Source organism: Fringilla coelebs, assembly GCF_963513975.1.
Source record: "Fringilla coelebs genome assembly, chromosome: 5".
Lineage (NCBI taxonomy): Eukaryota > Metazoa > Chordata > Aves > Passeriformes > Fringillidae > Fringilla > Fringilla coelebs.
Genome location: NC_140033.1, coordinates 68,867,849 through 68,878,951, shown reverse-complemented (window position 1 = coordinate 68,878,951; position 11,103 = coordinate 68,867,849). Strand labels below are relative to the sequence as shown.

General features: G+C 46.9%; 1 protein-coding gene across 1 annotated transcript; it reads left to right on the top strand.

Annotated features, from left to right (window-relative positions):
• Window positions 1-1,159: 1,159 nt before the first annotated feature.
• On the top strand, window positions 1,160-9,056 carry LOC311153883 (aldo-keto reductase family 1 member B1-like). The gene is made up of 10 exons (XM_084205969.1): window positions 1,160-1,247; window positions 2,930-3,097; window positions 3,411-3,527; window positions 4,841-4,918; window positions 5,483-5,605; window positions 6,706-6,812; window positions 6,937-7,018; window positions 7,747-7,830; window positions 8,573-8,655; window positions 8,929-9,056. The coding sequence occupies exons 1-10, from the start codon at window positions 1,182-1,184 to the stop codon at window positions 8,969-8,971; spliced, it is 951 nt and encodes a 316-aa protein (XP_084062095.1). The 5' UTR covers window positions 1,160-1,181; the 3' UTR covers window positions 8,972-9,056.
• Window positions 9,057-11,103: the final 2,047 nt, after the last annotated feature.

The window sequence follows — 11,103 nt, the reverse complement described above, 5'->3', positions numbered from 1 at the left end:
GAGTATTTCCAGGTATCATTCTCCTGTTTCTTTATCACCCATAGCTCGTATGTCCCAAGACTCCTTCAGTGCACATGTCACATTCTGTCTCCCAGGCTTTTCCTTCATTGATGCACTTGGTGAATCCAGCTTAGCACTATCACATTGTCTGGTGTTCCCTTACACCCTGGTAGATGCAAAAAGAACTTGGCCTTTGTGTGTGATTAAAAAGAAAGAAGCTTTTGTTTTCAAATGAGGTGTGAATAAAACTTGTGCTTATGGCTTGAGCATTTTGGTTGTGGGAAGCAGGACCTCGGATACTTTACAGCAAATGCAAATCTTCTGCCCAAAATCCTTTCTAAAAGACAGAGACCTCTCAGTCAAAAAAACCATTGGGGAAAACCCTCAGACAAGGATGGCAGCAGGCCTCTCATGCAAACAGCTTGGCTTTAATACTGTTCTCCTAATATCACAATCTTTCCATTGATTTCACTGTCCCCCAAACCAAACCCCAGGAGTCTGAGCATGCTCAGAGCAGATTTACAGAGAAGGGATACATGGGGGGGAAAAAAAGAAAAAGGCAAACACTGTGTCACATAACAATTTTGTGATGTCAACTGAAACATCACATCCTGCTGAGGATGGCTGATGGTGCTGACAAAAAACAAGAGGATTACAGAGACAAACTATTATCTGCCCTCAGGTAAGCAGGGCAGAAAAAGAGCAAAAGCAGCTGGGCATCTGCAGTGGGAAAGGCACACAGAGAAAAATGCACTATTGCCAACTGAATGATTCTCCGAGCACGAGCATGCAGCAAAGTTTCAACACAACATCTATTATTCTTCAGCAGCTTTCAAAAAACATTTTAAAAGAAGCCTCTCCCAACACTAAAAATAACACTCTTCCTGAAAATAACTGCTTTCTCATTTAGCCCTGCAAAAGAGGTCACTTTTCCTCTCCTGTTACCACAGACATCATCCCACCTCCGGAGGGAGCCCAGAGCCCACCCTGCAGCTGCGGGGGCTCGGGGGGAAGCAGCGCTGGCCCGGCCCAGCCCGGCCCGGTGTCCCCCGGGCTGCGGGGCCGCGGCTGACCCGGGCGGGCGGGCGGGCGGGCGGGGCCCGGGGCGGGGCGGGCACGGCTCTGCCGTCGTTAAAGAGCTCGGCGGGCGGTACCGGCGGGCAGCATTCCCGGCTGGAGCCATGGCCACCTGTCTGCAGCTCTACACCGGGGCCAGGATGCCCCTCGTGGGGCTGGGCACATGGAAGGTAACGGGGACAGCGGTCGCTCGCTCTCAGAGGGGCGCGGTCCGCGCTCGGTGCCATCTCCTCCGGAGGGGTCCGGAGCGCTCGGGGGTGGGCAGGGAGAGGGGACAGCTCGGCTGGGTGACACGTCCCCGGTGCCATGCCCGCCGTCCTACCCGGGATGCTGCTGGGGATGCTCTGTCCCTCCGGTGGTTTCCGCAGGCACAGCCCCGGCTCTGCTTTCGAAGCCGCTTTCCCTGCCTGGCCCTCCGTCCCTGCCGCGCCCTCCGTCCCCGCCGTCCCCTCCTGCCGCGGGGGAGAGGTGGCACTTGGGTATCCCCAGCCGGGAGAGGCGGCGGCTCCGTCCCTCCCATACCCGCCAGGGATGCGCGGATCCCATCCATCCATCCATCCATCCATCCATCCATCCATCCATCCATCCATCCATCCATCCATCCATCCATCCCCTGCTATCCCGACCAGGCTCCCGAGGCTCCCCGGGCCCCTCTCCCTGCCCCTTCCCGTGCCACTGCCCCGGAGCCCTTCCCTGCTGCTTCCGTGCTGTGCAATCTGGGCGAGGTCCCCGGGAGTCACCCGATAGCAATGTATGGCTTTAGAAGACCATTCATGCGTTTTGAGCAAGTTCTGACAAAGAGGGTTGCACTGCTGTTGTGATGACTACAAAACCACTGATCTATACAATGCCTAGAAGCAAACATTGCTGGATTTGTGTGAACAAGATATGCCAACATTTCCTTGTGTACAGCTCTTACATGGCCTTGCAGAATTGCTCACCTCCTCTGTCTCTAAAGCAAGCAGCTGACATAAGGTTCCAGTTACAGGTGGGATGTGCCCCAAGACAAGCTGGGCTAGAGCATAGTGTAACACTCCAAAGTGATGTGGATGACTATGACCACTGCCCTCCCTACAGAACTGAAATTCTCCCAGCTGGGCCATTTGACTGTTTCTCTTCTTCAACACAGCACTGGGAAGCAAGGAGTGTTGAGCAAGGGGCATTGCAGAGCTCCCTGGCACAAAACTTGGTTTTCCCTGGTCCATTTCTGGCAGTACTGGGGGCTCTGTTCCATCTGGCTGTTGGCTGAGCCTGCTTGGGACTGAACTTACAGATAAATGGCTGGAGGCTGGCTTCAAACCCAGCAGCCTGCATTTGTGAGATGATGAATGCTTTAAGAACATGGCATGGAAAAACTCTGCCTAATAGAAACATAAAATCGGCAAGATAGCTTCTGTTGCAGTGTTGGAAACAAACAAGTTAAATAAAAGGCAAAATAACAAACAGAGTAAAACCCAGCCAAGTGCAAGAGGTTTTTGCCCTGGTAAAACACCTCACAAAAGTGATTAATTTCTTTCTTCTCTTATTTTTCTAGTAAATTGCCCAAGCAGGACTTTTTAGCTTCTGTCCAATTAGCTATCCTTAAGTTTGAGATGAAGTTCCCTAGGCCTATGAAATGGCTTTTCCACTTAATTGAAGACAAAAACTTCTGAACTTCTTTCCCTTTTGAAGGGACAAAAGATAGTTTTGTCACTCTGTCAACAAAGAGCACATTCCTATAGCAGCCTGCATTTTTAAGATGATGAATGCTTTAAGATCATGGCATGGAAAAACTCTACTTAAACCCCCCCTTTAGTTGCTAGATAACTAAGAAATGCTTTGATTTGGGATCTTCTTAACCTTCTTTTTCCAGTCTGCAGCTGGGCAGGTAAAAGCTGCAGTGATGGCTGCCATCGATGCTGGGTACCGCCACTTTGACTGTGCCTACGTGTACCAGAATGAGAGTGAGATTGGGGAAGGGATCCAGCAGAAAATCAAGGAAGGTGTTGTGAAAAGAGAAGATCTCTTCATTGTCAGCAAGGTAAGGTGACCTAGGATCCAGGAGAAAGCTTTGCACATGCATAGAGGGAAATTCAGAATAGTGGGGAAAGGCTGTGTGCTATAGTGTGGAGTAATTAGGAGAATAGTTCAGGCCCATACTGGTAGAATCTTCTTTTTGTCACTGCATTTTGTAGAGGGTTATTTAAGATGTGTTCCACATTCTCCATTTTCATGGGACTGTTCAAAATACATGGTAAGCAGAAATGGTCCCAGAAAGTGTGCTAGCTTTCTTTCCTTGTTCAGGAAAGAGCTTTAACCCAGGAGCTCACAGTCTGGCTTGATTTTTTCTCTAGCTGTGGTCCACTTTTCATGAGAAGTCTCTGGTGAAGGGAGCCTGCCAGAAGACTCTTGCTGACCTGAAATTGGATTACCTGGATCTCTACCTCATGCACTGGCCTCTGGGGTTCAAGGTACAGTAGCAGCAGGGCCCTTGGTTTTCTCTCCTGGGAGAGCTCCTCAGAAGAGCCAGGAGCCCTTGCAGCACCACTGCTGCTCCAGAAAGAGCCTGTGCCTGCTGTGCCAGCACTGTCCCAGTGTTGCCCACCCTGCCCTGCTGTGCCCCTGATCTCTGCCCCAGTGCTGCCCACCCTGCCCTGCTGTGCCCCTGATCTCTGCCCCAGAGCACTGCCTGCACAGCGTCCTCTGCCCTCCTGATAATGGAGAGGCAGCCCCAGCAACAAGGTCAGCCCTATGGCTGCAAGACTGACTCATGCTGCTTTACTTTGGGCTAAGCCATCCCTTCCTGCTTCGAGGGAAGGAAGGATGTACTTTGCTGCCTGACAGAAATTCTTTCCTCTGCGTGTTACAGAATCACAGAACAAGAGAATGTTTCTGTCTTCCATTTCTCTCTTTAATCACTGAGTACTTAATACAGTAGATTGAGCTGACCTTTGCTGTAGGAGCCTTAAAGTTGTTCTGCAGACCTTGGATTTCAAAAGGTGAGACTTTCTGACATCCATGTCAGAAGTACATGAAATACATCTCATCCTTCATGTACTTCAAAGGATCTGATGTCTCAGTCTGTGTCCAGTCTTGGCTTTTTCTTTCTGCTGCAGACAGGTTTAGACCTCCATCCTATCTGTTGCTTTTGAGCTTGTCAACAGTTTGTCACACTTGCAAAGCTGTCATGGTTAGTTTTACATGAACAAAGAGCTCGAGTAAAAGTGTCATGGCATAATACTCTGACAGCTGCCCACTGGATGGGGAGCAATGTGCAGATGTGGGGCTCTATTTCTGAGCTTGTACATCTGGGGTGTTCTGATTTGCCACCAACTTAAGCTGAGGCTCCCCTCACAGGCCACTTGTGTGTTTACATATTTCCTTTTTCAATAGATGTGGGTTGGCTTGAACCTGACTTAAATGTTCCTGGGACCTTAACAGACCCTTCAAAACAAAAACTACTCTAGTTCTCTCTTAAAGGAATAGTAAAGGACTACAGGAAGCTTGTTTGTTCCACAATAAATAATTCAAGTGTTTATCTGTATGTATTTTAGTGAGTCACCATTTGCTTGGTCCAGGAGATACAGCTGATATTCCTAATAGGAATGATTCTGCATAATTCCTATGAGGAATGATTGCTGGCAAAATTGCCAGAAACAATGTGGACAAATATTAATATTTTCTGTACTAGTAGCTAAAGCCATCATGGTCTTCAGTTGTCTTGGTATTAACTTGCCAATAAAAAGAGTGTTTAAATCTTTTTTTTTTTTTCTTTTTATGACAGGCAGGAGAGGAGCTGTTTCCTGCAGATGACAAAGGCATGGCTATACCCAGCAACACGGATTTTCTAGATACATGGGAGGTAAGTTCAGCCAGGGTGGGAAATCATGTTTTCTGTTGCTGGCAGTCTTTTCCATGCTTTCAATGCCTTCAGCAGCCACAAAGTTTTTTTGTACTTATTGCACCATATACAATGTAGCTTTTCAAAACATACATGCTCAATCAAGTCGATAATCTTTAGTGAATCTGCAAGCCAGATTGCTTGACCATAACAGAATTGTCCTCACCACTCTTCTTAAATTGCTAAAACACACTCTGCTGAAATAAATTAGGTTGTGATCATACCCACAGCCTGCACTACAGCCCTCTGGTGCTGGCTCAAGAACACATCATTGATCATCCTTATTTCTCATGTGAAAATAACTGAGAGTGAATTTCTGCCATCTCAAGAAAGGAGCCCTCACGTCTGGGTGAGATGGAAGTCGTGGCACAAATACACCAGAGGTCACTCTTCTCCCAGAGACAATCTTGGCAGCTCCAAACAGTTGTCTTTCCTTCCCATGAAGGGAAATGAAGCCACACAAGGAATAATTCCTTCAGGGCCTGTCTCGTCCACTGGTGCTGACTGTGCTCTCCTTTCTGCCAGGCCATGGAGGAGCTGGTGGATGCTGGCCTGGTAAAAGCCATTGGTGTCTCCAACTTCAACCATGAGCAGATTGAAAGAATCTTGAACAAACCAGGACTGAAGCACAAGCCTGCAAACATCCAGGTGAGCTGCAAAGTGACTGCAGGTTTTGTGGGATTATAAAGATCCAATTACAGCTGCACGAGGAGCAAGAGCAAAGCAGACACAGCACAATTACGCCCTGTGATTATTTCTGAGTACTCATAAAGATGTTGTAGATCTGTGTTCTGATAGGGAATGAAGCTGTGGTGCACAAATTATTAGAACTTCTTAAAATACTTGTTATTAGTAATGGCATCAATTTGTTATTAATAGAATATAATTGTTCACACAAACATGTGGGTTTTGTCAAGTAGGAATCCACAATCCAGTCACCCAGTTGAAAAGGGAGGTCAGTTTTAACTTCTATACAGAAGCAGCATTTACTGACACACTGGTGGCTTCCTGGTATCTACCCTGATTTATGTAAAATAAAAATGAAGTGTTTTTATACACACACACACACACACACACATATGTATACATAAACCACCTAGTCTTTGTCTGCATACAGCAGCCACTGCCCCTTTGTATGCAGGAGCTGCAGAAGTTTATCCCTTCAAGGGGTCTTGGACAGGCTCAAACATCTCTTACAGTTCTGAATACAGAACTTTTTACATATTCATTAAGAGTGCTGAGTTCCCTCAGTCTCTGGAGCCTGCCAGTCCTTCCTCTGCATGTAGTTACAAAAAAAGAGCATGCCAAATGGAAAAAAAAGCATTCTTTTCCTAACCTATGGCACATGAGAAAGGGGCACCAATTCATAAGAAAGGGAGCTTTTATGTCTAGAACAGATGGGAGGGAGAAGAGAGCAGATGCAGCATCTCCTTCTCATCCCACTCCACATTATTGCTGAATATACAGGGCACTGGAGTTTTCAATATTTGCTAAGCTACTGCTTAGAAATATGAGAAGGACCTCAGAACCCAGAGGTGAGCCTTATGAAATGCTCCTTCTCCAGAGCAAAGACCCAGAGCTACAAGAAATGTCAGTGTAGAGGCAGGTGCTGTAGAACACTACAGCTGATAACACTTTGCAAAGAGTGGCCCATGAGGACAAAGAGCAGCCTTTAGGAGCATTAGGGGATAATCCCTGCAGCGAGCTACAGCTGGATTCCATCAATCTCTGTACTCTTCTGCTGGCAGATCGAGTGCAATCCATACCTCACCCAGGAGAAGCTGGTGAGCTACTGCCAATCCAAAGGGATTGCTGTGACAGCCTACAGCCCCCTGGGCTCTCCTGACAGACCATGGTAAGACTGCTTGGCAATTTGTGAGGGAGCCAGCATGAATAATGCTTGGAGCACTGAGACAGTGAGTGCACTATTAGCCACTGATCTCAAAACAGACTTCTGGTGTTATGTCTCCACTGTGTAGGGCTAAGCCAGAGGATCCTTCCCTTCTGGATGACCCCAAGATCAAGGAAATTGCAGCCAAGCACAACAAATCCACAGCCCAGGTACATGGATGCCAGATGCTCATATCCTGCCCTCCTTCAGAGCTTGATCTGATATCCTTCCTATCAATTTATCTGACTTTCTTATTGCATTTCTCCTGCTGCAGCCAGTGAAGTCACAGCATATGTATTCAGTGATCAGCTTTTGTTTATTCTTTCTGAAAGAAACAGTCAAGTTGCTCCAAAAGAACAAAATGGGGGCTGTAATTATTTTCTGTCAAAATGTGGATTGGGTAATCCACATTTAGTGAGCGAGAGACTTTGAACTAGACAGACTGTGGCTACCCCTTCCTGTAACACAGGACAGCTAATGACAATGTACAGGACTGGCTGGCTCTTTGTTCCCTGTCACCTGTGTGAGAGGCAGCAGTGCAGGGTCTGTTTTCTGTGTGGCCTGCAATGCACACTCTCCAGGTGTGCTCTGACTGTCATCATGAAACATTTTCTTGACCCATCTTTAAATGCTGGAATGTTTCAGTCTTCATCTCAAGTCCTCCTGCAGAGAATGAAATTTTGATAGAAGTCTGGTAGAGCAGGAAGGCTTGACTGGCCCAAACCTGGATGGGAAAGGAGGCCTTTCACGTGAGGCTCCACCACTTCCCTCTCTGCTCCTCAGGCAGAGCAACCAGGGCTGCAGGGACAGGAATTATTTGAAACAGAGATAACAGCTGTTGGAACAGGCTCTGCTTCCTCCAGAGCAAGAGGAATGATTCACTCATCTGTCTTTGCAGGTTCTCCTTCGCTTCCAGATCCAGAGAAATGTGATTGCCATTCCCAAATCTGTCACCCCACAGCGCATTGTGGAGAACTTCCAGGTGAGGGATCAGGAGTGAGCAGGGGCTGCCCTCAGGGATGGCTTGGCTTCTCCCTGCACAGCAAGGGAAAAGATCCTTTATCATTCTTCCCTGCTCAGGCAAGAACACCAGGCTTCTTGTCTGTTTACACACTCTACTAAGGGCTAAACTTTAGGTTACAGTTGGAGAGCAGGAATGAACCAAGTCTTTCTTTAGTATGCTGATAATGCTAGCAGTCACTTTTCATGGTGTCTTGTATTCTGCAGACTGGAGATGAATTGCCACATGGCTTTTCACTGGCACTTGAGTGCAGCAGCACACCACAAAAGGCTTATGTTGAGCAAGCAGTGCTATGAAAACAGCTGTGGTGTTCACAAACCATGCTGCTCTATTGTTAATTCAGTGGTCTTTGACTGCAACTGGTCATTGGGATTTCAAAAAGCCTAGATAGATTAAGTGAAATATGGCAATCTTGTAGATGTGCCTATGGAATAGGACAGAAAGATGCATCTCTCACAAGTGGCAGATGCAAGAGCCTGCCAAGTGCCCTGCAACAGCTGGCATGTGTAATTGCAACTTTGGATGAATTTTTCTGTTCCCTCTGCCAGTGCATTCTTGGTCATACAGAGATGCCTTTTTCATGAAGCAGTCATGTCTTCTAACCAGCTACCCTCTCTTGCAGACTCGTTCTTTAATGTTGTGGATTTTGCTCACAGTCTCTGGTTTGTTCAAAGAGGTGATGCCCAGCTGTTTCTCTTTTCAGGTGTTTGACTTCCAACTGACCAAAGAGGAGATGGCAACTATTTTCAGCTTTAACAGAAACTGGAGAGTCTATACAATGAGCATGTAAGTGGTAGCATTCAGTATTCTTCTCCAAACCCATAAGTTAAGAATACTATATACACAGAGGTTTTACATCTAAATACTGCCTAGAATGCCAAGAGCCTGAATGATGAAATAATTGGGATGTTCCAAGTGTACAAAAAAGACTATAGAGGAAAACAAATCTGGACTGAACCTATCCTTCAATTTCACAGTTCAGATCCCACCTTAGTGGCTCCTTTAAGGAAAACTAGAAAGGAAAATTATGACTAAAAGGAAGTCTTCTATTCCCTGCAGGGGCAAAACTCACAAGGATTACCCATTCAATGCAGAATACTGAAGATGCTCATATCCTGCCCTCCTTCAGAGCTTGGACTGATATCCTTCCTATCAATTTATCTGACTTTCTTATTGCATTTCTCCTCCTGCAGCCAGTGAAGTCACAGCATATGTATTCAGTGATCATCTTTTGTTTATTCTTTCTGAAAGAAACAGTCAAGTTGCTCCAAAAGAATAAAATGGGGGCTGTAATAATTTTCTGTCAAAATATGGATTGAGTAATCCACATTTAGCGAGCGAGAGACTTTGATCTACACATTCACATTTTTAATTTTTCTTGCTTCAACACAACAGGCTGAGGAGGATAGTTGGCAGTTATGGGAGAAAAATCTGAGAAATGTGAACTAAAGGCCAGCAGTTTAATCACTCCAGAAGTAACAGAGAAAGGAGTTTTCCTACTTAGGAAAAACTTTCCCTTAGGGAAAAAAAACAAAACCACAACTCCATAAGCAGAAAACACAGAGGTGCGTGGTCGGCAGTATTCTCAGCCAGGTTTCCTCCTGAACGAGGGCACATTCCCCTTCCCCTGCGGGCAGCAGAGGGCGGCCATCCCTCAGCCACCCGCGCTGTCCCCTCCCCGGCAGTGCAGGGACTGATGTCCCTGGTGTCACACAGCTCAGCCCCCGAAGTGCCAGCATCCCCTGTGGCCCTGTCAGCCTCGGAGCCAAACTCTCCCGGCCGTACCCAATGCCTCTCTAGCTCCATCCACCTCCCCCTTCAGCCCAGCCACCACCTGCCACTGCCCCTGGCCCCACAGCCCCAGGTGACATCAGCAGGTATTTGCTTTTGGGGCTGTGTCACCTTTCCACTCCCAGTGCCTGGGCAGGTGGCCAAATACAATCATGAAGTTGCACACTGGCTTTCAAGGCAAATATCAAAACCTTTGCTGAAGAAAATGAGCACCTTGTGGACTTCTTTCCAAAATTTCCACTTTCAGTTCATGAAAATGTAATCCAAGAACGTTTGCTTTGCAGCTTCCTAAAGGAAGCAACCCATAAAACCTTCTGTAACCCCCAGGCTGAGGTGAGACAGCTCTGCAGAGATCAAATACACATTTTTATTGAATAATAAAGTACAGTGTTACTATGATGCAGAAGTTTGGAGCATTGTCTTTTTAGAGAATACCTTCTCCAGCAAGGGTTACCAGTGCACATAGAGCCCTCAGTGGTGTCCTTGTTCAAGTATAACTCATCCCACCCACCAGCTGCAGTCCCCTTGGAATTAAGTCCTTTCAGCATGGATCTCCTTCAAAAAGTGCATCTGTGTCTCCAGGAGTATTCCTGAGTCACAGTATTGTGAGCATAAATTCTAGCATGGGACAGGGTGTTTGTTTCAGTGGTCTCCATGCAGGTCACCACTGCCATCCCTTGATACCATCTGCAGTTTATGTTCTTTACATTCCACCCTGCACTTTACTGAAAGATATGTTAAGAATTGCTTCACCCTTTTTCAAGCTCCATCTGTAACATAATCATCACCTGACTTCATATTCACTATAAACTCCACCCCTTCCCCTGCAGACCAGTGTAGTTAACACCTCACCAGTGCAAACATAAGACACATATCCCAAACCCACCCCTTCTCCCACAGACAAAATTATCAGGATCAACACTGCAACAGTCAACATATTTTCCAACCACTTCTAAAATGCTTTCCAAGCTGAACTCCCAGCACTATCCTTGGTTGTGCCACTACTCTGCCCATCTCCTGGCATGCACCATCCAGAACAAGGCGTGTGAGTTACTCCTTGGTGTCTCAGCAGCTTATCAAGTGACAGCAGCAGCAACTGTGCTCAGACCTTGCAGCTTTCAGGCAACAGCATCAGTGATCACTTTTTCAGGGTCACTTCCCCCTTGCCTGTAAACACAACCCAGCAGTCCAAGCAACTGCAGGGGAGTCTCACCTGTTGGATCAGCAGAATCAGATGATTTCTCCTCACAGCCCTTCCCTGGTGGGTCCTAAAGCCTTCCTCCCTTGGGAAGGACAGTGTCTGCTAGTAGCAGAGACCCCAAACTTCCCAGAACTCTGCTCTTACAAGGCAGAAAGCTCTATCCCATTTCCTTCAGTTTCTGAGCATGGACACAGTCACTGCAGGGACAGTTCAGTAAGTGTTCAATATTTCTGCAATTTCAT